Source organism: Mastacembelus armatus, chromosome 18 (assembly GCF_900324485.2).
Source record: "Mastacembelus armatus chromosome 18, fMasArm1.2, whole genome shotgun sequence".
In the NCBI taxonomy this organism is placed as follows: Eukaryota; Metazoa; Chordata; class Actinopteri; order Synbranchiformes; family Mastacembelidae; genus Mastacembelus; species Mastacembelus armatus.
The window spans coordinates 12,568,509-12,593,190 of NC_046650.1; the positions used below are offsets into that span (position 1 = coordinate 12,568,509).

General features: G+C 43.4%; 2 protein-coding genes and 1 long non-coding RNA gene across 7 annotated transcripts in view; 2 read left to right on the forward strand and 1 right to left on the reverse strand.

Moving 5' to 3' along the window:
• Nucleotides 1–20,607, forward strand: hdlbpb (high density lipoprotein binding protein b). Of its 3 annotated transcripts, XM_033325734.1 has the most exons (31): nt 1–128; nt 1,803–1,882; nt 2,748–2,849; nt 3,070–3,221; nt 3,439–3,654; nt 4,236–4,442; nt 4,569–4,784; nt 5,934–6,140; nt 6,358–6,465; nt 6,823–6,927; nt 7,226–7,304; nt 7,933–8,072; nt 8,180–8,284; nt 8,383–8,496; nt 8,580–8,666; nt 8,773–8,904; nt 9,384–9,602; nt 9,723–9,944; nt 10,163–10,381; nt 11,039–11,180; nt 11,532–11,659; nt 11,752–11,856; nt 11,942–12,076; nt 12,363–12,506; nt 12,648–12,827; nt 12,964–13,080; nt 13,219–13,377; nt 13,576–15,154; nt 17,103–17,217; nt 18,126–20,314; nt 20,411–20,607. In XM_033325734.1, the coding sequence occupies exons 3-28, from the start codon at nt 2,774–2,776 to the stop codon at nt 13,666–13,668; spliced, it is 3,807 nt and encodes a 1,268-aa protein (XP_033181625.1). In that variant the 5' UTR covers nt 1–128; nt 1,803–1,882; nt 2,748–2,773; the 3' UTR covers nt 13,669–15,154; nt 17,103–17,217; nt 18,126–20,314; nt 20,411–20,607. The 3 variants fall into 3 exon arrangements, with proteins under 3 accessions (XP_033181625.1, XP_026170641.1, XP_026170632.1); XM_026314856.2 differs by lacking the exon at nt 20,411–20,607 and having other exon boundaries at nt 18,129–18,614; XM_026314847.2 differs by lacking the exon at nt 20,411–20,607 and having other exon boundaries at nt 13,576–14,372; nt 18,126–18,614.
• The window catches only part of neurl4 (neuralized E3 ubiquitin protein ligase 4), a 13,563-nt gene continuing 8,170 nt past the window's right edge, over nt 19,290–24,682 (reverse strand). The window contains exons 16-29 of one of the 3 annotated variants that reach the window (XM_026314834.1): nt 24,498–24,626; nt 24,149–24,294; nt 23,797–24,015; nt 23,218–23,316; nt 22,741–22,893; nt 22,459–22,626; nt 22,166–22,324; nt 21,898–22,077; nt 21,649–21,742; nt 21,448–21,555; nt 21,197–21,341; nt 20,882–20,994; nt 20,421–20,580; nt 20,084–20,288 (exon numbers count right to left, since the gene is read on the reverse strand). In XM_026314834.1, the coding sequence (XP_026170619.1) occupies nt 20,084–20,288; nt 20,421–20,580; nt 20,882–20,994; nt 21,197–21,341; nt 21,448–21,555; nt 21,649–21,742; nt 21,898–22,077; nt 22,166–22,324; nt 22,459–22,626; nt 22,741–22,893; nt 23,218–23,316; nt 23,797–24,015; nt 24,149–24,294; nt 24,498–24,626 (2,078 nt within the window). Of the gene's footprint in view, nt 20,289–20,420; nt 20,581–20,881; nt 20,995–21,196; nt 21,342–21,447; nt 21,743–21,897; nt 22,078–22,165; nt 22,325–22,458; nt 22,627–22,740; nt 22,894–23,217; nt 23,317–23,796; nt 24,016–24,148; nt 24,295–24,497; nt 24,627–24,682 lie in introns of all 3 variants that reach the window. The other 2 variants (XM_026314824.2, XM_026314814.2) reach the window with 2 other exon arrangements.
• Nucleotides 23,406–24,393, forward strand: LOC117152775 (uncharacterized). The gene is made up of 2 exons (XR_004463322.1): nt 23,406–23,460; nt 23,772–24,393. It is a non-coding gene; the product is annotated as an uncharacterized LOC117152775 (long non-coding RNA).

Sequence of the window (24,682 nt, forward strand, 5' to 3'; positions counted from 1 at the left end):
GTTTCATCGGTCGTAGCGCATGCTCATATCACTCCGCCGACAGAGGAAATGCTCCCAGACCAATCACATCTGTGTTTACACCATCACCTGTTAAACACACACCCTCTGTTACATTTTCTCTCTGAAAGGTAGGTTTTTCCTATTTTTTATTCATTTCGGTTTTATCTAAAGGTTCATGAAGGGCACGAAGTCTAAACCTTGGCATGGGAGCGAGAAATCCGTTGCGCCTGTAACGAGTAGCAGCCAGGGTTAGCAAGGTTAGCGCCCTCGGAGCTAGCGAGCTGGAGCTGGATATGTGTCTGGCTGGCTTGTTTTTTAGCCGATTATCACACAGCTCTTGCACCTAATTATTCCCCACGCATGGGGCACATAGATATATCCTAGCTCAGCAAACCCGACTAACTAACGTGTTAAATATCTAATTGGCCAGCAATGCTAGCAGAGGTTAGCACAGCCGAGCAGTGTTGTCCTCATGCTAGCAGGTTTAGCTAACACCGCGCAGCGTTGGATTCATTTCTGTGTTTTTTTTTTCATTATCTTTCTGTGGAGATAAATAATCTGCAGCTGCTGCTAAGTCCTCCTTGAGTTGTTCTCAAGTGAAACCTGGTGGTTGTTTGTTTCTGGTTTCTTCGCGTTTTTGCATTTTTGTGTAGTTGTCAACAAACTAACATTGTTCCCGTTCACACTAGTTATTTACTTAACCCTTTAATAATTGTTGAAAGAAAGACAGCTAAATTTCTTACAATAACATCAGAACTACAGTAAAAAAAAAACATTTAAAGATGTGCATTAAAAACGTTTTTACACGAGTGAGGTTACAGAAAATATACTTCAGGTACTCAAAGTAAAATGATTTATTATGTAGGAAAATAGTCCCCTAATTTGCACTATAGCTGCATTAATCATTATTATTATTCATCATTAAATAGTCCTTTAGTTTTATGTGGCTTAAATGAAGCTGATTTTTGTTGTTTTGCTTAATATGGAGCAGTACATCATTTTATAAGGTAGTTACATGATTTATATGTACAGTCTCGTGTAAAGTACTATGATTAAATATGTTGAATGTGTGTTCCTGGGGCAGTAGATGGAGTAAAAAGTACAGTTTTTGCCTTTGAAGTGTAGTAAACTAGACACATATGTTACTTAAAATAGAAATATGTCTACAGTATTTGAGTAAAAATATTTTTGCCTTTGAAGTGTAGTAAACTAGACACATATGTTACTTAAAATAGAAATATGTCTACAGTATTTGAGTAAAAATATTTTTGCATTTGAAGCTGTTAATATAGATTAATATAGTTTTTATGTGTCAGAGTGAAAGTTTCAAAGCCCAGGACTGTTTTTGTTGGTTGCATTATGGTCTCAGATGGAAATAATCTGCATGTTTTGTGCATCATTTTTAGAGACACTTTTCCACAGTATGTAGTACAGTATCTACAATCTCTCGTTGCCCAGCATGGATTTGTAATGTCTGGGGCTGCTGTGGGGTTAATTTCCCCAAGTGAACCCATCACACCAGGGGCATAACTTAGCCTCCAGTGAGGGAAGAAGACTGCATTGTGCCAAGTACAGTAGGAGCTCATATTTTGTGGTCACAGATTTCCCCGGCGGTTGTATTTGTAAAACTATAAAGGAGGGACCACTGACAGAGAGAAAAAGGAGGAGAGTGAATCAGATCTAGCCTGTTCAGGTGCAGTGCAGTGTGGGTGTTCACAGTATTAACCCAGCCTCTGTGCTGTAGAGCTTTTTGATTTCCACAGTTCATTTTCAGTGTCTCTCTTCTTCTCCTGTGCACCAAGGAGCAGAAACACACACTCGCACTGAAGCGCCTACGGTAGCCGCTAACTGGACGGACTCTCTGGCAATTGACCTTTTGCAGGTAAATCAAGGAACTTGGACTGTACAGGTAGACTAGACTCATTTGGCTTGATCATGTTGCTTTGTGTTACTGTATCCTTCTGTACCTCCCATTACACTAGCTTATTATTCATTGAGGTGCATTCTTTTGTAGTGAAGTGACATTTTCTGGGCTTTTAGCAGCGGTAAGCAGCATCTTTAGCAGCAGTTATGCTGTGACCGGGAGCACATAGTGACATATCATGAGAAACAACACTACTGGAACATTTCACAGTTTTTAGATAATATCACAAAGTCGCTGTTGGGCTCTGGCATCCCACAGCAGGTCCACAGATGAATTTGCATGCCTTTTTATGAGTGAGGAAATTAATTTAGCTGTCAAAGATATTAAAGAAAAAATATTATACACAGGAGAGATTTCCATAAACCTGGACAGGCACATTTTACCAGGTTTTCATATATGTGTGTTTTTTTAAAATGCAATAGTAGCAATAAGAAATAGCTTTCTAGCTCTTGTCTGATCTATGATAACCCTGCCTCTGAGGCTTTGTGGTACACTGTTTATCTGAGGCTTGTAAAGTGTTAATTGGAGCATCTCAGGTGTAGAGTGCGGCATTGGTATAGTGTAACAGTGGCACAGAGGCAGTCTCAGTCTTCTGGGGCTTGTGAAAAGCAGTCGTAGAGAATATATAACAGGACTTTTGAAGGAGAGAAGAAGAAAAATGCAAGTGAAACACTGAGTGTGTGTTTCTGCTGGCTTTTTGATGTTGGATTATTTGGTTAGTACCACATGAAATTTCATGGTGATACAACAACAGTGGCCCCCTCAGAGATTATGCAGTTGATTTATTTTTATTTTTGCGCTGTGTCCTACCTCTCTGTCCTAGTGGAATAGTGGAATAAGTCTTGAACCATGAGCTCAGTGGCAGTGTTGACCCCGGAGAGCTTTGCAGAGCATCGCAGTGGCCTAAAGGACCAGGAGATTACTGGTAATGTCGATCATCTGCTTATTTGTTTTTCCTTTGATTTGTTAACGACAACCTAAAGAGATTAGGTAAATATATTTAGATTTGCTCCTGCTTCCCTTTAAGTGCGTGTGTGTTTTTCTTGATTTTACTAAGCCTTCTGTATGCATCTATAAATGCATAGTGCTTGTTCTTCTGAACTTACCTTCATCCTAGCTCTTTTTTCTGTCTCTCTCTGTGTAAGGCTGTGTCCCGGAGGATGAGGCCTATATCCCCACCTACCTGGAGGCCTTCCCTCCACTGCCAGAGAAGGGGGCACCTGGGGAGAAGGCTGGGGAGCCGGCTTCAGCATGGGGCAGCAAGATCAGGCCCATTAAAGCCTCTGTTATCACCCAGGTGAGAGAGCCACTGGCACAGATACACATACAGTAAATACATAAGCAGACACTTTCACATACACTTCAGAAAGTATTTAGACACCTTCACTTTTTGCATGCTTTAATGTGTTGTAGATTTAATTTCAACAGCACCTCACTACTAGGACAATAAGCAAATGAAACACTTTGCCTGAAATTTGAACCTCCACCTTTCTCTCCTTTCACCCTGTCCTCAGGTGTTCCATGTCCCCCTTGAGGAACGTCGCTACAAGGACAACAGTCAGTTTGGGGAGGGAGAGGAAGCTAAAGTGTGCTTGGACATCATGCAGCGGACAGGGGCCCACATTGAGCTGTCTCTTGCCAAAGACCAGGGCCTGTCCATCATGGTCACTGGCAAACTGGACTCTGTCATGAAGGCTCGCAAGGAAATCGTAGCTCGCTTGCAGACACAGGTATCAGGCACATCCTCACAAAATTATTTCACAGTGTAAAGTTTAAAGAGATGGCTCAATCCAAAAACATAGTAGACAAGGTAGTTAAATATTTGCTGTAGCTGGAAAAATCATGTGCAAGCAGGTCAGTTAAGGAAAATTGATCATCAGCTTCCAAGAGGGACTTTTCTTTGTGTTAGTGGCAAACATGCGCTTTTCCAAATCAGATGGTGCACTGAGGTCCACCTGTTCAGCTGAGCTGCAGGTATTGATGCAATAGTGCATGAAAACCTATAACTGCCTTTGTCTTTGTTTACCTTCTCAGTGGGTGGAACACTTCATATGAAAAGTTATGTTTCTTAAACTAGACGCCAGAAATGTGAGAAACTAGACAATGAATGTTAATGTCTCTGATATCATGTAAATGTGGAAACTGCAGCTGCTGCATCAACAATTGTGGATTTTTTTTTTCTAGTATGTCTGAACATAAACTCCCAGGAGAGATCTCTGTACTACTAATCAAATTAGTTCAAGTAAGATACTGAGACTTCATCTGATGTTTTACTGCCTGTTTCTTCTCTTTTTCCCTGACATTTTCTCAGGCATCAGCTACAGTCACCATCCCTAAGGAGCACCATCGTTTTGTCATTGGTAAGAACGGCGAGAAGCTGCAGGAGCTGGAGCTGAAGACAGCCACCAAGATCACTATTCCACGTCCTGATGACCCCAGCGCCAACATCCGCATCACTGGTACTAAGGAGGGCATTGAAAAGGCTCGCCATGAAATACTTCTCATCTCTGCTGAGCAGGTCATTGGATGGGACGCCATCTTCAGTGTGTTCTAAACCAATATTAACATTTTCTGTCATTTGATCAACTCTTTTTTTTTTTTTTTTTGCCCCCTCCCTCTTCCACACACTATCCCACACTACCAGGACAAGCGTGCAGTGGAGCGTCTATCTCTGGAGAAGGCCTTCCACCCCTTCATCGCTGGTGTCCACAACCGTCTGGTGCAGGAACTGAGCCAGGAGACAGGTGCTCGCATCAGCATCCCTCCACCCAGCCTACCCAAGGATGAGATCGTTATCACCGGGGAGAAGGAGGCCGTCGCCCTGGCGGTTAACCGCATCCGAGCCATCTACGACGACAAGGTGAGTTGAGAGATCAGATATCCTCCTTCTAACTAACTTAGCCTGGATCCTGATTGAGTTTAGAATTGATTAGTGATGTTTGATTGACTTTAAATCTGCTCTGTGGCTTAGCAACAGAGCTTTTATCTCCAGTACAGTAGCCGGGTCTTTAATCAAGCTGTTGTCCAAGTGTGTCTGAGATGGTGTCGCGTGCACCATCTGAGAGGATATTCTGTCTCGGTGTCAGTTTCTGTCAGAATGCAGTACGGGTGAAATGCACTTTGCTGATAGGACAGGTTTGGGTAATGTGCATTGAACAACATGTGGATTTTTATTGATTTAACGAAGGATTTTAATAATGTCAACATCAAGCCACATTTTGTTTAGGTCATCTGCCTCTTTTCACAATAGCTTGCTGTCAGCGAGCAGGTTGTGCATTAGCTTTGGGCTTTATGGCAGGACTGTGTGATTGCAAATGTTAACTGGATTTTTGCTTTCACTGCAGTGTCACTTTAACCATTTGTTTACTCTGCTGAGTAAATCTTAAGCCTCATCTGTCATAAGATGTTTGCTACTAGACTAACTGCGTTTTTGGATTGAGTAGAGTTTATCTTTGTTTACAGCAGTGGTGTGTTTCATCATTTACCACTCACACTATCTGCAGAAGTGTACAAGGAACTATAAAAGATGGATAGGTGAAATGTGTGGACCAGATGAGCAGGAGTGATAGACAAGCCAGAGATAATATGGAGAGAAAATTGGATTTCACTAGAGAACAACAGGATGAGAATGCTAATGTCATTTAGTGTTGCATGCATGAGAGGCAAGAACTGATATATTTTCTTTTCTGTTGCCTTCTCGCTTTGAATCTCTCTCATCTTCTCATCTGATGCTCCCAGACTTTCTTCTGTCATTCAATCCTCTTTCCCCTCTATTTATCCCTACGTCAGCTATGTCTATTGTGTCTTGTCTTTCATTTTCAGTTTTATTTATTTATTTTTTGGCTCGTGTGTTTTCATCAACCTCTCACCTCATGACTCAATTTTTCCCACTTTCTGCTGCCTTTTTTCTTACCACAGGAGTAGTTTTTTTTGTTGTTGTTTTGTTTTTGTTTTTGTTTTTTTGCCACGCTTCTTGTAATGCATAATGTTGTCCTTCCCCACTGTGCAGAAGAGGAAGACCACCACCATCTCTGTAGAGGTGAAGAAGTCTCAACATAAGTACATCATAGGTCCAAAGGGCAACACCCTGCAGGAGATCCTGGAGGCTACGGGGGTGTCTGTGGAGATGCCTGCACTGGACTCCAGCTCAGAGACCATCATCCTTCGAGGGGAGCCAGACAAGCTGGGCCCAGCGCTCACACAGGTGTATGCTAAGGTAAAGGAGAGGGAGCAGTGCAGTTTGACAGGAGAAATGCTTTACTTTGGAACCACCACTTCCTTACAGTTAGTTAATGTTCCATTGTTGACAGAAAGATTTTAGTTAGTACAACTTTAATTTCAAGCCAGCTATATGTTGTCTGTTTGAGTGGTTGTTTTAAGATCTTACAGGCTTCAGTGGGGTTTTTGTTAATGCAAACCCTTTGTCTCTGCAGGCTAAGAGTGTGATGGTGGTGGAGGTGACAGCTCCAGCCTGGCTGCATCGCTTCATTATCGGCAAGAAAGGACAGAACATCGGACGGATCACGCAGCAGCTACCACGTGTAAGTAGAGAGCGAGAGAGCAGGGGGTTGTGATAATTTAAGTTAGAAACCAGAGATAAAACAGAAATCCCACGTCCTGCTCCTCCACTGTGACAGAGCAAGTAGGTTAGAGGGTAAACAGCAGTGGCAGTGTGTGGGATCTTACAAAATGGTACAGATAAAACAGCAAATAATGAGAAGTGCATGGGGAGACCTCACGTAGGAGGTGAATTAAATGGAAAGATTGAGAAGTGACAGCAGTGCAGTACAGGAAACTATATGTTGGAAACTTTTAACCGACTCAGATGTGTTTGATTAACTGACACTGGGGCAGGAGATGAGATTCTTCCAGTGGTTCATCGTTATTTGTGTGTGCAGGTTCACATAGAGTTTACTGATGGTGAGGAGCGCATCAGCCTTGAGGGGCCGACTGAGGAAGTGGAGCAGGCTCAGGCTCAGATACAGGAGATCATCAAGGACCTGGTAGGTAGATAGCATCTGAGCCGGTTCATGTGATTTCTGTCGTCTAGCTATACACTTAGCACATTCCTGTCAACATTATACCCTGTCTTGTTGATTTCCTGTCTTCAATATTCAAAAAGTTCATGTTTGTAGGTAACTTTCTTTTGGGGAGATGTTTGACATTTACAGAAATTTGTTAAAGGCTAGGTATGATATTTAATGATAAATCAGAAATCTGAGATCCAAAAGATGAGACGTCTCACTGAAAACTATTCAGAGGCAACAAGCGTTAAAGTACTTTTTTTCCTTCTGTGTGCAGCTGGTGAGGATGGACTACACTGAAGTCTTCATAGACCAGCGTTTTCACAGACATCTTATTGGAAAGAATGGATCAAACAGTAAGTTGTGTTGTGTTCATTAGTGATGATCTCAGAAAAGGGCAGAAACTCTGTTCATAGTTTTTTAAATATGTGAATTTAAACTTAGATGCTTTTGTGAAAACATTCCCCTGAGGTGATGTGTTATGTCAGACAGTGCACACACACTCAAACGCATAATTGGCCACCAGAAAACTTATGGTGCTGTGATATCTTTTCTGGTGTACCTGTGTCTGTTGTAATAACCGTAATGTGGTTTTCACCGAAAGTCGAATGAACCCTCTGACAATATAGTCTGCTTTTTTATGTGGCTAATAATGTGCAGTCTGGTGTGCACTAAAACCTGAAGACTGTTACTTTTGAAGTGATAAAACCTTAAGGGTTTGAAAGGCAGCTCTAAAATGTTAACAGTTTCAGCTTCCATAGAGCTGTCTTCATTTCACTTACAATGGTTTCTGGTACTTTCCAGACAAGTAATGCAGGCACTTGTACCCGACCACCACAACAGGACTTAGGTCTTCATTTTGCAACTGGGGTTGCTGTTTTGATCGTCAAAAGGTTTTGGTGACAAACTGACATCTTGGAAAATAACCCCCTCTTAATTCTTCACCATTTGATCATACCATTTTGTCCTTGGCCCTCCCTACAGTCAATCGGATTAAGGAACAGTATAAAGTGTCAGTACGAATCCCCCAGGACTCAGAGCGAAGTGGTTTGGTCCGGATTGAGGGAGACCCTAAAGGAGTCCAGCTGGCACGCAGAGAGCTCATCGAGATGGTCCAGAGAATGGTGAGAATAGGGTCTGAGTTTGGATTAATGTACTATTAAATGGATGACTCAGCCAATCTAAAGAAACCATTTTATCACTTACAGTGAGACTTTTCTCCCATTTCCAGGAAAACGAACGCACCAAAGACCTGATTGTGGAGCAGAAGTTCCATCGGACAATCATCGGCCAGAAGGGAGAAAAGATCAAAGAAGTTCGGGACAAGTTCCCTGAAGTGAATTTTCTCCCTCACCCTGACAGCACGTTTTCTTCATTGTAAAATAATTTGTCCCGACTCACTGAAATTGACGAGTATTATCTGATTGACTTTAGGTCATTATCAATTTTCCCGACCCGTCACAGAAGAGTGACATTGTCCAGCTGAGAGGTCCGAAGAACGAGGTGGAGAAATGTGCCAAGTTCCTCCAGAAAATCATTGCTGACCTGGTATGATCTGTCATTTTCTGTCCTCGTCAATTTGTCTGTATCTGTCTCCTCTCGACTTCACGGCAACCTTCTTTCTTTTGTAGATTGAGAACAGCTTCTCACTGTCGGTTCCGATCTTCAAGCAGTTTCACAAAAATATAATTGGCAAGGGTGGCGCCAACATCAAAAAGGTGAGACTTATTTCAGCCATGGTGTTAACCCTTAAGATGCTGTTATCAGAACCAATGCTACATCATTTTATTGATTGAAAATAACAGATTTTGCTTTTGCTGCCAGATCCGCGAAGAGACCAACACTAAGATCGACCTGCCGACAGAGAACAGTAACTCTGAGATGATCGTGATCACAGGCAAGAAGAGCAACTGTGAGGCGGCCAGAGACCGAATCCTCGCCATTGAGAGAGAACTGGTGAGAGATCGCAGCTTAAAGAGCCCCTGGGAAAACCTACATTTTTATTACCCTTCATTAGTCCTCTGGTGTTGTTAATGTGAGATTATTATATGGTTCTAACATTCATGATCTTAATCTTAATTTAAGAGAGAACTTTGCCTGGAGCTTTAAGCCACGTTATGATATTTAACATGTGACAGTTCATTCTCATTCAAGTGACTGAAGTTTCATCTTAACTGTGTTATCCCCACCACAGCTGAGCAAACAACATCCACTGTTTTTAATGTCAGCCACTTACTGTCATGCTCATAAAAACACTTTGATTCCAATATAATTATATTTCATTCATTTAATTAAAGGATGTCTGTGAAGATTCTCAGTCACCCAGGTGAAGTTAACTAGAGGTTATGGGCACCATACCTCAAGTTAATTGAAGGACAGGTTAATAATTTTTTATATCTGTCAGGTGACCATATAAAAACTGTCCATCCCTCCAGGCCAATATTAAGGAGGCAGAGGTCACCATCCCAGCCAAGCTGCACAACTCTCTGATTGGCTCCAAAGGCTGCTTGGTGCGCTCCATCATGGAAGACTGTGGTGGCGTCCACATCCACTTCCCCTCCGAGGGCTCTGGCTCAGACAAAGTCACCATCAGAGGGCCCGCTGGTGAGGTGGAGAAAGCGAAGAAGCAGCTGCTGCAGCTGGCTGAAGAGAAGGTAGATGGGAATAGAGACGGAAACGAAGAATGAATACTGGGCATGGATACAAATAGAAATACTTACGTCCTCTTCCTGTCATCTTAAGGTCCTTCCTTCCTTTCTCCCTGCTCTTTTTAGCAAGTCAACAACTTCACAGCTGAGCTTCAAGCAAAACCAGAGTACCATAAGTTCCTGATTGGCCGTGGCGGAGCAAATATCCGCAGAGTGCGGGACAGGACGGGCGCTCGCATCATCTTCCCGTCACCGGATGACACAGAGCAGGAACTGATTACCATCGTAGGGAAAGAGGAGGCTGTTCGTCAGGCCCAGAAGGAGCTGGAAAGCCTGGTCAAAAACCTGGTAACTGCCTCATCACTGCAAGTGTTTTGTTGTAACACATCTTGAAATGACATAGCAAATATGGACTGTATAACAAAGATTGGTCTGAGGGCAGTTAAGAGAGGAATGGTATAGCTGTCTTTTAGGTCATAGCTATAACTTTGGAGCTCCTCTCTCTTCAGCTTTCACATTCTTAAATGTCTCCTTTCTCTGCTCACAACTTTTCTGTCCCTCTCCAGGATGATGTGGTAGAGGACAGCATGTTAGTGGACATTCGCCACCACCGTCACTTTGTGTGTCGGAGAGGCCAGGTGCTGCGGGAGCTGGCTGAGGAATATGGTGGCGTAGCGGTGAGCTTCCCTCGTACCGGAGCCAACAGTCAGCGGGTCACTCTGAAGGGAGCTAAGGACTGTGTGGAGGCTGCAAAGAAACGCATCCAGGAGATCATCGAGGACCTGGTAACAGACCATTCAGATATTAGTTTCCTTACAAACCTGCTTTTGCTATGTGTTTTTTTTTTTTTTTTTTTTTTTTTTTTATTACTTTAAATTACTAGAAAATGCTTTCAAATACTTTTGTCAGATGTCTTTTGGCTAGAAAAAGAACGTTTTGTCCATAAATATGGATGAGATATGAGACAATAAGAACTGAACAGAAATGAGGACACTGAAAGTAAATAAGTATTTTTTCAGGTTCAAGTCTCTTTTCAGTGTCCTCGTTTCTGTTCAGTTCTTATTGTCTCATATCTCACTCAATACATAAAGACTTGGCAACAGACACAGATATTGATCTGTGTTCAGGTCAAAGTAGTACAATCAAATTATTATGAAAACTCACTGAAATGCTGCCAAATGTTGGGGTCTTTTAAATATTGAACAGGATTGGGATGCCAAAAAGAACTTTTGTTGTCAGGAACTTTACATTAAGATCCATCACTTTTTGGAGAATCAGACCACAACTTGTCAGTCACTCTGCTAACCAAGTTGGACGGCAGCACGCAAATCATGTTTTGCTCAGTGATTTTTGCCTCCAAGTTATGGAAGTAATCTTTGTGTTTGCTGTCAGTAGTGTTGTTACCCAGCCATCATTTCTTTTCCTCCCCCTCTCTCGAGCAGGAGTCCCAGGTGAGCGTGGAAGTGGCCATCCCTCAGCGCTACCACCGCGCTATCATGGGGCCTAAAGGCTGCCGCATCCAGCACATCACCAGGGAGCACGAGGTCCAAATCAAGTTCCCAGAGAGAGACGACAGCGCTGCAGGTCAGAAACACAACAGAAGAGAAGTGCACATGAAGTACCAGGGTTAATGTTTTCGATATACTGTAAAAAAAAAAAAAAAAAAAAGAACTTTCATATCTGGTGTCACTCCAGCTGGTAACATTAATTTAACATTAAAAATCTGTCCTACCAGCCACTTTAGCAGGTTAATGCCAACTGTTTACAGGTTGTTATAGAATATTTGAATTCAGTGTGGCAGCCAGTGGATTCTGATCCTACAAAAAAAATCTTTGTCCACTGCTTTGGAATTGTGCTCTAACTTATATGTTAATGCAAGAGAAGAGAAAAGGCAAAGGTTGTTTTTTTAATCTTATTTCTGTGGTAATGTCGCAGGTCAGGATGCTCCACCTCAAGAAAACGGCGAGGTCAGCCCAGAGGCGGAGTTTGTCCCCCGCAAGTGTGACATCATCACCATTTCTGGGCGGGCAGAGAAATGTGAGCTGGCTAAAGCTGCCCTCCTGGTAGGCACTGTTTTCCTTCAGCTTGAGACGTGCTGCTGTCTCTGTTTTTTCCTCTCTGATGTTTTCTGTCTTTTCACTGCCTTCTCTTTCAGGCGCTGGTGCCCATAACAGAGGACGTGGAAGTGTCCTACGAGCTGCATCGCTACATCATTGGACAGAAAGGCAGTGGAATCAAAAAGATGATGGAGGAGTATGAGGTTAGCTCACACCCTGGTTCTCTGGTGCCATCTTCAGGTAAAGTTGATTGATGTTGTGAGACAAACTGTGGTTTTGCACGTGCAGGTGAACATCTGGGTGCCGCAGCCTGAGAAGCAGCTGGATGTGATCAAGGTGACGGGTCTGGCAGCCAACGTGGAGCGAGCTAAACTGGGTCTTCTGGACAGGGTCAAAGAGCTGCAGGCTGAGCAGGAGGACAGGGTACAGCACACACAGTTTCTCCAGTATAACTGTCTTATTGCCTTGTGTGTGTAGCTTGGTATACTGGCACTTACAGAAATGTATTTGGGAGGAGGGATGGTTAGAATGCACCCGTTGATCTGTTTATATCTAGGAGGTACTAAATACAACTACAATTATACATTTCCTGTTTAAAAGAAAACTGGATTATTATAATTTCCAAGACTACATGATAGTTGTAACTGGCATGTAGTCCTTAATCTTTTGCATAGAAAACATCTGACCACTGCTGTACGTCTCCTCCCAGGCCCTGCGGAGCTTCAAGGTGACCATGTCAGTGGATCCAAAATTCCACCCCAAGATCATCGGTCGGAAAGGAGCGGTCATCTCTCAGATCAGGAAAGACCATGACGTCAGCATCCAGTTCCCCGACAAAGGAGATGAGCAGCAGGTGTGTGTGCGCTGCTGTAATGAGCTAAAACTTGTGTTGCTCCATTCAAAACATATCTTATTCTTTCCACGACTTATTTTCTTCTCAATAACTCGCATTCATTTGCCCTTGGGGTTTTTCTGTCCCTCTCATCTACTCCAGGATGTGATTGTGATCTCAGGATACGAGCGTAACGTAGAGGAGGCGCGTCAGGCCATCCAGCAGCTGGTGGCCGAGCTGCAAGAGATGGTGAGCCAAGATGTTCATTTGGACCCGAGGACCCACGCCCGCATCATCGGTGCCCGTGGCAAAGCCATCCGCAAGCTGATGGAGGAGTTTAAGGTCAGGTCTTGGTGTGGGAATTTAATGGGCTGTGCATATAGAAAAAGTACAGGAGAGAGGCTTTGACTCTGCTTTGTGTCAGTACAACCACCTGTTGTTCCCACTGTATTATAAGCTGCTCTCATCCTGTGTTCAGGTGGATATCCGGTTCCCACAGCCAGGTTCTGACGAGCCCGATAAAGTAACTGTGACAGGACTTCCTGAGACTGTTGACAACGCCATTGACCACCTACTCAACTTGGAGGAGGAATATGTGAGTCCAAAGAGACTTGGATCAGCCATGTCACACACACACACACACAATTTAGAAAGGAGATGTGCAGTGACAGGTGTGTGTGTGTAAGGCTGTTTTCAGAGCAGTTTTCCTGTCTTGTCCCTGCGCCTCTCTCAGATGCTCAGCGTGACAGAGACAGAGACCTTGGCAGCATACATGAAGCCTCCATCTCGCTATGGAGGGGGAGGAGGAGCAGGAGGAATGGACGACAGCAGCGGAGGTCCAGCTAAGGGCTTTGTGGTGCGGGACGCCCCCTGGAATGCAGCAGGGAACAAGGTGGATATTTACCTTATGTTTACGCACAGCGCAGATACATTCAGTGTTATGTTGAAGGGTGAATCCAGTAAATGGTCTCTCATTAAACATTAATTGAGTGGAGGAGCTGCAGACAGAAATAGTTTTATATATAACAAAGGGGCTGCAACATTTTGTTGTTTGATCGGTGAGTCAAAGTTTTGTATCTCTTGGTTCCAGGCTCCTGACATGAGCAGTGCAGAGGATTTCCCTACATTCGGGTCAGGCGTGGCCCCGAAACAAGCATCGGCCTGGGGCCCCAAGAAGTTCTGAAGCCACTCACCTGGAGGAAAAACAAAAAACCTTCTGTAAAGTAGATCACGAGAGACAAAACAGATCTCAAATCAAAATGCTGCTCGCCTTCCTCCTTTCCTTCCTCCTCGTGCTCTCCTTAGTGACCTTTGTGTCTGTTTCTTGGTAAACCACCTGTACTGTCCTCCCATAACCAGCCACAATGAATTCTGGGAGAACTATCCCTTCTGTTTTTTTTTTTATGTCTTCTTAGTACCCCACCACCTCCTCCTCCTTGAGATAAAAAAATTAACGTTGTGCGTTCTCTCCATAGTTTCACTGTCCTGCTCTTGTCTCTCGGTTGCACCCCCCCCCCACGCTGGTTTTTCAGAGACAATGAAAAAAAAACTCTTTTCTCACCCCTCTCTGCCAAACTCCCCCTGAAGATCAAACTCTCCACTTACTGCACAACATTAGAAATGTTTCAACTCTTCAGAGGCTGCTGAGTCAGGGTGGTGATGTTAAATGTACTTGGACATCTGAAGCAAGGTGGTGGTGGTGGAGTATCCTTATTGGATAGATCCAAGTTCTTGGATTTTTAAGCTTAAACAAAACAAGCAAGGAGTTTGTGTTTTACTGTGCAAGAAGAGTGTGTAATCGCCCACGTTTTTAGCTTCTTTTCCTGGGGTTTTTACAAGGAGGTTTCTTGGTGGCTCACCTTTCCAGTCAGTACTACGGTGTAGCAGGTGAGGCGGTGCGCTGTGCTGTGCTCTGTGTGTGTGTGTGTGTGTGTGTGTGCGTGTGTGTGCGTGCGTGTGAGAGATTAGTGGGTTCAGGAGAGTTCATTTACCCACAAGTGTCTGTAGATCCCCTTTTTATTTATTTCAGAGCTAGGAGCTAAACCAGCTGCTGTAGGATTTCTGATTTAATGGTGTGGGAGTTGTTTGTGGTGAAGGTCATTTTGTCACAACTGTTTATTTATTCAAAAAGGAGCCATTTTATTTGAACTACTGTGATCATGCGTTTTTATAAGAGCACTCACTGTAGCTTGATGCTTACAACCTTCTGTTTTGGAGTGAGTGTTGTACGTCAGGGTTTGGGAACATGCTAAGAGTTGTTCTGTGTAAGTGTACAAAGAACTTTTTGCTATTTTTTTAAAATGTGGGAGTTTTTCTGTTGTTGGTTTCTGGCATATTTGAAAGATTGTACGTATGTGCGTGTGTGTGGAACTTAAGATGTATATTTGAATGAAGCTGAACCAAACTTTTACATTGTCTTTGTCCGTTTGTCTCTCTTCTCAGAACTCATTTAGGGGTTTTAACCCTGTCTGCATTTTTTTTCACACACAGTGCTACTTAAAATCTGACACCCCCTCTCCCTAACAAAAAAAAAAAAAAAAAAGAACAGGCTGAATTAACTGCTGCTCTTTGGTTTTCTCTCTGCATTTACTGATATTCTGCAGCACAAACCTTGGTTGCCATTATTCCTGTTCCCAGTTTGCTTCAAAGCTTCTTGTTAAAGTGTACAGGTTGGTGTAATCTCAGTGAGTTTACTTAAATCCAGCAGCACTGACACTCACGCCTGCGGTTTTTGGAAGAATAATTGAGGTTTTTGTGAAATATCTTTAGTAGTTTTCTCTCTGAGAAGTCAATGAGAAGATTGGTACCACTCATGTCTGTGTGGGTTAGCCTAGCTTAGCATAATATAGGGCTGCTGCTGACTGACAGGTTCATTAGATCAAATTCTGCAGTTGCATTGTTTTTAGTCACAATTGTAGATATGTGAAATTGCATTTTTCAAGTCTTGACTAGTGGATATTTGTTTTGACATCTTCACTTGTCAGAATGTATTTTGGATAATCACTACAGATGATTTTTTTTATTTTGGATATCTAAAATGAAATGTTACTCTGAATAATGAATTGCCAGAAAAGACCATTAACTTTTGTAACTTTCAACTAGAGGTCGATCGATCGGCCCTTTTTTTTTTTTTTGCACATTTTAATTAATCGGCATCGGCCCATTTCACTGCACATTAGGCCGATTTATAGACAGGCACATGTGCGACCAGCTAAGCGTTGTTGTTGTGGAACACGTGAAGACGTCTTGCGACAAGCAGGTTGTCACCACCGGCGTTTAGTGAGATGGAAAGCGTCCAAAAACAGTAAGAAAATACTTATCTTTCGTTTTTAATTTAGCCACATACATTTCATTGGTTGAATATGAAGCTACTTTTGGAGAGCGGTCGTCTGGTCTGTATTGTTAGTGAGCTGTAGTTTAGGCTGTAGGCACCGGTACCAAAACATGCTAACAAGCCCAGCGGCTAAATTAATAAAGTCACATACACACATGGCTTCAGCTAATGATGGCAGGGGAAAACCTTTCGTTTTCAACGCGTCATTACATTGTAGCGTATTAGAATCGACGCTGACCGTCATGTGTGCAACACACGTTAAAGTAGAAACACGTGAAATTCAGACGAATATTCTCGTTAAAACCCGCAGGATAACGTTCCTCAATAAATGTGTCTGTGCGTCCAACATACGCAACACGGGCACGATGCTCCCACCACAAAATACACTTTTAATGAGGAAAGTTAATGTGCACGTTTTACGTTTTAGCCTGAAGTTTGGTCTGAACTGCGCGTTTCTACTTTCACATGCAAATGACACTTTGGCCCTTTGACTTATAGCAGTGTCTGTCAACAAACATAGGATCATGACAGGTACCCTGCAATAAATCAATCCTGTTTTATTTCCAAAACATATTAGGGTAGTGTTGTGCATGGAATAATGTAATTATAGAAAAAGTGAGTTTAAAATCTTTTTTATTTTTATAATTATAGTCTGATAGTTGAAAAGAAATTCAACCCAGTATGGCAGTATTTGACTCAGCCAACATCAGGGAAGGCCAAGTGCAATATCTGCCAGACGTTGCTGAGCATGGGAGCAGAAAAAGCAAGGACAAAAAAAAATACTACAAACATAACAATAACACACTTTTTATTCCTGGGCACTTTTATACCTTGTGAGATGAAGGGGGAAAATTAAAATCGGCCAAAAGAATCGGCATCATATATCGGCCATCAGCTGCCGTGATTTCTAAATATCGGCATCGGCCAGAGAAAACCCATATCCGTCGACCTCTACTTTCAACATTGTTCTGTTTGTTTAATTAGAATTAGGAGATTTTTAAAGGCTTTTATTCTTGTAGCTGTTAAAGTCGTAACTATAAAGTCATTGTTTCCTTAGAATCTCCACTGAATATCGAATTTTGTTTTTGATTGTTTAAATTAATCTACTAATTGATAATTACTGTGTAGTTTTAATTGTTGCCCTTTGTCTCCAGCCTTTATGCTAAGCTAGGCTAGGCTAAATGTTTCCTGGAGTGGTGTCCATCAGCTCATGAGAAATTCTCAGGGAAAAACTAATAAGTGTGTTTCCAAAAATGTTGACCTGTTGTTTGAAATGACACTAGGATCAGACTGAACAGCTCTAACTCAGTGGGCAGTAGAACAACAACAAAAAAGGAATCTCAGGGTCCAACCTAAAAGTCAAGGCTGCAGTAGAAGTGTCTCCACAGCTGACGACAGGTTAGTAAATCAAACAGACTATGCAACACAACAGGATCACAGTCAGTGGTATTTTACTGTATTTAGCCACAGTCATGCCATCATTACTTCTGTCTGTGGGATAGAAAACTAGTGATTTGTCCATTTTTAGTCGTTGAACTCTGAGTCTGAGTTTTAATGACTTAATGTGTCTGTTCTTTAAAGGCAGAACAGACCTGCTCCCATTGCAGCCACTATTTCTGTAAAAAGCTGAGAAACCAGCTATTGGCCTTAATCTACAGCATTTTGGAAAAGGTGTGATTAAGTATGCAACACTGCAATAATGTGTCAGTGACCAGACTTTTTTTCCTACTCTAAATAAAATTTGAGAAAAAGGAAGCAAAAGCACCAGTAGGTTGTCTTTTCTTTACAACCCCTTGCCCCCCATAAAACCACTCTAAACCAGCCTTCTGTGCATACCATGTTTTATTTTTTATAAACCAGGAAGATATGATTTGTTATGTAACAGCCTGTACAATGCAACATACAGAGAACAATACAAATGAAACCGTAAAAAGCAGCACTGGGCTGTAAATAACCCATATATTCTTCACATTTTTGATTGGAAGTTTTGTTTAATCTTCAATCAGTCAGATCATAGCTGCTCGTAGAAGGTGACTGAACTTCTGCTTAATTTCTGAGTTTGACTCACCAAAGCTGTTCCTTGAAAAACACGTAGGGGCTTAATATTCTCTAGCCTGTTTTATCAAATTGGCGGCTGGATTGAGGACAAAAGAAAGAAACCCTTTGGAAAGCAGTTCACGTACAATCAGTCATCAGATGGATGAAACAACACCCTCATACAAACATTAAGACAAATGTAAATCAGTGATGTTAGAAGTAAAAGAGCTGCAGTGCCCTCATCAATAACATTCACATGTAAACACCAGCAGGTGGCGGGATGCCGACCTGCTGATCTCGTTAACTCCTCGGTGATGGGGCTGGAGGTCCTGCCAGGTAAACAGACCCAGACATGACTGATGGCTGAATGGGAGTGGAGGTGTGAGTGCACTGACTGTAAATGATGGGGAGCAGGGAGACGGTGAGTGTTGTGGGAAAACCACTTACACATTTAGGCTTCACTCCATTTCGCCACCATTTAAAGAAAAGTTTGAAGAAATTCTTTTGTTTGCTGATTTGATACCTCCCATGTTCACATGCTAACATGAAGCTACAGCCGGGAAACCTTTAGCATTAGAACAGCTGGCCTGGCTCCGTTTACAGCCACCAACACCTGCCCACCAGCACTAGTTTGATTTGGTTTGTTTAATCTGTGCAAAAACATTCATTCATATTTTCACAGGTGGTCATGTGGTGAACACCTTCTTGTCCATAACTATTAGCAGTTGCTGGGTAACCAGTCTCCACTGGTTGCCTGGCAACCGCTCCAAAAAAATGATGACCAAAAAAAAAAAAAGGTATAAACAATTGAGATATTAATTAATGAATCTTATTGATTAGTGATGTTTGAAAAGACAATCTGATGACCCTTCTAAACAAATACAATATTAATGAAAATTTCTGCTGCACGATAAAATAGATTATTTTATTTGAAACTGTGCTGCACAGACTTCTTCAGTAGAGTTAGAAGGATCTTTGGTTTAAAAAAAAAAACAAAAACAACTAGTGCTACCTTAAATTAAACAATCTGAATCTGTTTTCACATGCAGCATCTTTGCTGACAAGCAGGACAAAGTGAGATTTACTTTTTCAACATTTTGACTTTTGCATTTTTGCAGGAGTAAAGACTAAAGATAAACACTGGTTGGCAGGTAAAGGCTAAACTGTAACGCTCAGCTACTTTCCCATGCTTTTCTATGGGAACCATACAGGCAAGTGGTATAGTTGGCTTCTACCTGTAGCTTCATATTTAGTGTAGACATGAGGTGGTATAATTGTCTCCTCTAACTTGTAGCAATAAAGCGAAATAAGCTCATGTTTCTTAATATTCAGGAATTTTTTAAAATCGTTGAGCACACACACAGCTCTACAGCTGGAATTGAATTAATTTATTCTAGTTTTAGCTTCCCCAAAAGTGCAGGTTTTGTTTTTTTAATAAATCCATCTTTTCTACAACTTCCCAATTTTAAGCCTGTAAATGTTTTCAATTTGACATCAGAAGTGACGGTCAACCAGAACACAAATGTGAACAGGACAGATAAAGCAGCCAGACTGCCGTGGAGACACAAACAGGACAGAAACATACAGCGGTACATGTGTAAACATCCTTAACTTCCTCCAGTTCCAAACCCCCCGAAAACGTTACGATTCATTCTCAGATTCAAGGGTGTCTATTTTTTTGTCTACATTTTTTTGAAAATTGTCTTTTTTTTTCTTTACCCACATTTCAGGCTTTTTAGGTGACAGTCGGTTAACGTGCAGGGTGGCAGGGGACAGCACCTTCTGAAATGAAACACTGACCAGAGCAGAGGTGGTGACTGTTAAAATAAGTGCCAGGTAACGAAAAAAACGTTTCTGAGGGTGGAAAAGTATAATAAGAAAAACTGAAGCAGAGGATCAAATGTGTCGCATTGATGAGAAGTTAATTTAAGTTAAAAATCACCCACGAGTGTCGGAAACATAAAGTGCAGGCAGTGTCTGTTCTTTGAAACCGCCGAGCCCCCGGCCTTTAAAAGAGTCCAAGAGCAAACAACCAACAAAATGACAAAAAAATCTATAATAATGTTGAGTTGTCAACAATCCACAGTAGGAACAGCTGGATTCCAGATTCCAGAGGAGTCTCTCGCTCAAGGCAGGGGTGGGATTTGGTTGTCAGTTTATTAGAAGCGTGAGCAGAGCCACATAGATCCTCCCCACTTTGACCCGAATGCCTCCCTCGTTGCTCTGTTCACTCGATCCGGATGAGCAGTCCGTAGAGGAGCGTGCCGCCCTGCTCCTTCGTGATCCATTCGATCTCTGAGTTGTTGAAGCGAGGGTCCAGGGGCTCGCTGTGGCCAGCTGTCTGAGGTCCCACCTTGTAGGAGCCCGGCCGCACACACACCTGGAATCCCACCTGAGCTTGGTGGCAGCGGTGAGAACGGGGGTCCCGAAATCTGCATGGGGACGAGGACAGTTATCAGTAAGTGCTGTCTTTCTCCCCGTGTCCTGTTAGCTATCCAGTTGTTTGTGAACAAACTGTAACTGTGCTTGATGTTTTACTGCCTTTCTCAACCAGGTGGACTTACTGCACTTTAGGGGCAAAGATCTCCAAGCCGGAGTACCGCATGGTGGGGGACAGCCGCACTCTGGGCATCTCCCTGCCGGGGGCGCTGTTCTCCTCTGGCTCACTGTAGCCGTTAGGCCCCTCCGCCTTCATCAACGACACAGAGAAGATGGACGACGTCCCTGCAACAACAAAATGACATTTACAGGTGAGCTGAAACTGATCACCTTGTGTCCAGCAGCAACAGAATCAGCCTGAGTGAAATTTTTAGCTTCACTAATAACATTAGCAGCAAACTGAGCAAACATCCCTGTGTCTGAAATATAAAATGCAGCCTGTAGTCAGTTGTTGAAAGCTCTGCTCTTATGCGTCTGTCAGAAAGTCAATTTCAAAAGAGGAAATTATGTCAACAGCTGTGTTGTCAGTAACTGAATTATTTCCTAGGAAAAACGCCTCCAAAGCCCAGGGGACTGATCTTCGTACCGGGCAGCAGCTGGCTGTGGTCCAGTGTGCGTCGCAGTGCTCCCACGGTGGTGCCGTGGTACGCGATGTGCCACTTCTTTAGTGCATTAGAAACCTCACAGTGGGACTTCATCCTGCACAGACAGCACACACACACAGCAAATAGGCAAGGTAAGAAAGCCCTTCACTTTCTTTGCCCCTTGATGTCATTTTTACAGGCATTTTGGTTCTGAATTGATTTTAAAAAATAAAAGCATTAACTTTAATTAATTAGCAAGTGAACAGACAATTTCAAACCACAGACTGATCGGCTTCCCTTCCTGACTGTCCTCTCACCTGAGGGCGAAGCGGCACCATCCGAAGGGCAGGGCGTAGTCACGGGGCGGCTCGCCTCTCTTGTAATACGCCTCGTCACCTCGAAGCTTGTGGCACGACTCACAGTAGCACAGGTTGTACTTTGCGTCTTCGCTGAAGTAGCCGTCTTCATGATCAGAGGAGGACAGGGCGGATCAGACGTGATGTCAGTGCTGAGATAGAGCTCATGGCAGAAAGGCTGCAATAGAAGAAAAAAAAAAAAACAAACATACCTGGTAACGTGAGCAGGTCCTTGAAACGTGAGCACAGCGCCTGGTACTCGCAGGTCTTGTTGGGATTGACCTCTGGAGGCGGCGTCCAGCACACACTCTCTTTGATTCCTGCGCATAAAGAAACAGTCAGAAAACACAGATGGAGCTCGATGCTCCACAGATTGGAAACATCAACAAGAACAGTAACCGCTTGCTTTTTACCGTCAACCATGTCGGCCTTCTCCATGTCGCCCTGACAACGGCTCTCACCACTCTCTCTCCCCACAGCTGGCACGTTGTTTGTTACTATGGTAACCTGGCAGAATGACACACCATCTGTTAGCAGATTGTATTTGGAGTTGATAGCGCTGTAAGTGGTATAGATAATGGATGGAGATTGTTTTGGAAAACTGCTAATACTGAGACAGTGCTGTAATAATCCCAGAACGTCCCTGTGTTGTGTGTCCAGACCTGTTCACACTGGCCGTAGAGGTCGATGAAGGGATAGCAGGGTAAAGGGATGTCCTGTGCTGCCACGCCCTGATCCATGCCATTAACAAAGAGGTGGAGACAACTGTTGGCGTCCACCAGCAGACCCAACACCGTCCCCTCTGGACAAGTGTCCAGATTAGGACCATAGTTCTCACATATCTGAGGAGGACAAGAAAAGTTGAAACCATTTCATCACAGCTGGTTTATCATGGAAGACAGAAAATCTCAGCAGAGTTTGAGTTTGTACCTTTAGGGAGTTGTGGAAGACGGAGTCTCTCTGCAGCAGCCAGGCAGAGCGTTTCAGGCAGCACGCTGTGGAGGGGAAGTTGAGCCGGTCGGGAGAGTGACCTATCACCCCCAACGACAGCGACGACGTCCATGATGGGTTGAGACGGTCAATCTGAAACTAGTAACCAAAAAAAATCCGTTTTTTTTTTTTTTTTTTTTTTCAAGCACAAACACCACAATTACTGTTAGTTCCAACTTTTCTGATTTATTTTACCCAAACCCGCCAACCAAACACACTAATCTGTGCAGTACCTGGAAGAGCTGCTGGCGAGCCAGCGGCTGGGCGGTGACCAGCAGGCCCTGGTTGTAGCTCGACACTCTGGCGGCTGTCAGGTTCTGGTTTGACAGCTGGATGTTTTTGCCGTGATTTTCCAGGAAAGCCATGGCCGTGGGCACCAGAGCACACGGCTCAGTGTCAACCTGGAGGCAGCAAGGAGTGACAAGAAGAGTGGGAACACTGAGAAAATTCAACAACGCAGTGCGTAACTCTTTTTGTTAACAGGATGTTCTGCGCTCCTCTCTTTAGGTTCCTACCTCTCTGACCGGAGTGCTGTCCTCCTCCCCTTCACTGCAGCTGTCTGAGGAGAGTGAAGGCGCCTTAACACTTTCCATGTCCTCCATCAGTGAGGAGCTGACGATGGACACCGCTGTTATCCGCCCATACAGGTCCAGCACTGCGTAGACGTTCTGCAAGAACCCAAAGAGGGATCCTGAATGGCAAGTAATGTTGTACTGTTGATATATGTGCGTAGACATGTTTGTTTTTTTTTTTTACATTGTGGGGACTGAAACTTGTTGACACACTGAGGTGGGAATCAAAGCCACATCTCCACCATAAAAACCACTGAATTTGAAAGAAACCACTTGTTTTAATCTTCAGCCAGGTCTCAGGGAACAGATGTAAGTCCCCACAAGGTATAAAAATAAGTGTGTGTGAGAGAGAGAATGAATGGGTGAGAGAGAGAGAGAGTGTGTGTGTGTGTGTGTGTGTGTGTGTACATGTGTGTGTACCTTGGCCACTGCAGTCGCTGCAGGTCCCATGTCTTCTCCATCAATGAAGATGTGCATGGTGTCGTCACTGTACCTCTTCACACCAACACGGTTCCCAACCTGCAAACACACATTTAGTCTCAACGTGCTGTTCAGGAACACAAAGCCCAAACATTTAGAAACGTTTTCTTTTTTTCTCTTCGCTGCACAGGTTCTGTCTTCTGGGGCAGCAAATCACAGACTTCATACTGCAACTACACACAGGTACGTATATACAATATACAGGAACTGTGATAAACTATTCTGGTGGAAAGTGCTGGAGACATTTGATGCTTTAAAATGAGAAGAAAAAATTAAAACATGGTCCAAAACGACTTCACATAGAAAGTAAAATGTTTGTATTTTAAGATGTGAGAAGATGATTCTGATTCGTATCTACATTTGTCTGTCTCATAACATATTTAGTCTGAAGCAGCCAGATAAGCTCTGTCAATGATCTGAGGCAGAAAACACGACCCCTAATAAGATCTAACTGGACTTGAACAATTCAGAACATTTTGTATTGATTGTAACAGGTCGACAGTGAGGACTGCAGCTTACTGTCAGCCGGTCCAGTGAGCAGCCGTAGTTCTGGCGCTGCAGCACGCCATTGCGACGGACCTCAGAGCCGCAGAGCAGCCAGGTGACCTTGGTGCGGAGCTGCGGGAGGGAGGGGGAGAGACCTGACAGCGGACAGGACGGGAGCTCCGGGGGCGCCAGTGTGGTCAGACCGATGTGCAGCGAACCACACCACTGCTCATCCACTTCGTCAATCCTCACCTACAGCGACAGAAACAGAAGAGGAAGTCAGGAAGGAGACGTGCCTGACTAGGAAAACATAAACTGCCAAAATGAATTCAAGCTGACTGAGGCAAATAAGGTGTGCAGCATGTAGCTCTGAGCCGTCACTCACCTCAAACAGCTCGTCTGCTTTCAGCTCCTTGGCACTGAACACGATGCCGTGAGCATAACCTCCGACCCGGACCGCCTGGCAGCCCTCACCGAGCAGCACCACGTTTTTACCGTGTTTACTGTGGAGCCGATGTGCAACGCCTGCTACTACACACACACACAAACAAAGGTTAAGAATTTACTAATGTCTTCCTCCTTTTGTATTTTTTGTACATTTAATCGTCATCTTTAATGAAATAAATGGAACACATTTGAACTGTACTATTGTGGTCTGGATCCTTTGCCTTTTCAGAGTTGCATAAAACACTTTATTACACACTTATTAAACACCACCACCTAAAGACGTGTACCTGGTGAGTGGATGGGGAAGCTCTTCTCAGTGATGTTGCTGGTGCAGAGGCTGTTGTCCAGCGGGCCTGAGGAGCTGGTGATGGACACCTGAACACACTGACCGTACAGATCGATGACTGCATACACCTCTGAGACAGAGACATGGAAGTTATACACTCCGAACTAATGGCAGTGGTGTCTCAAC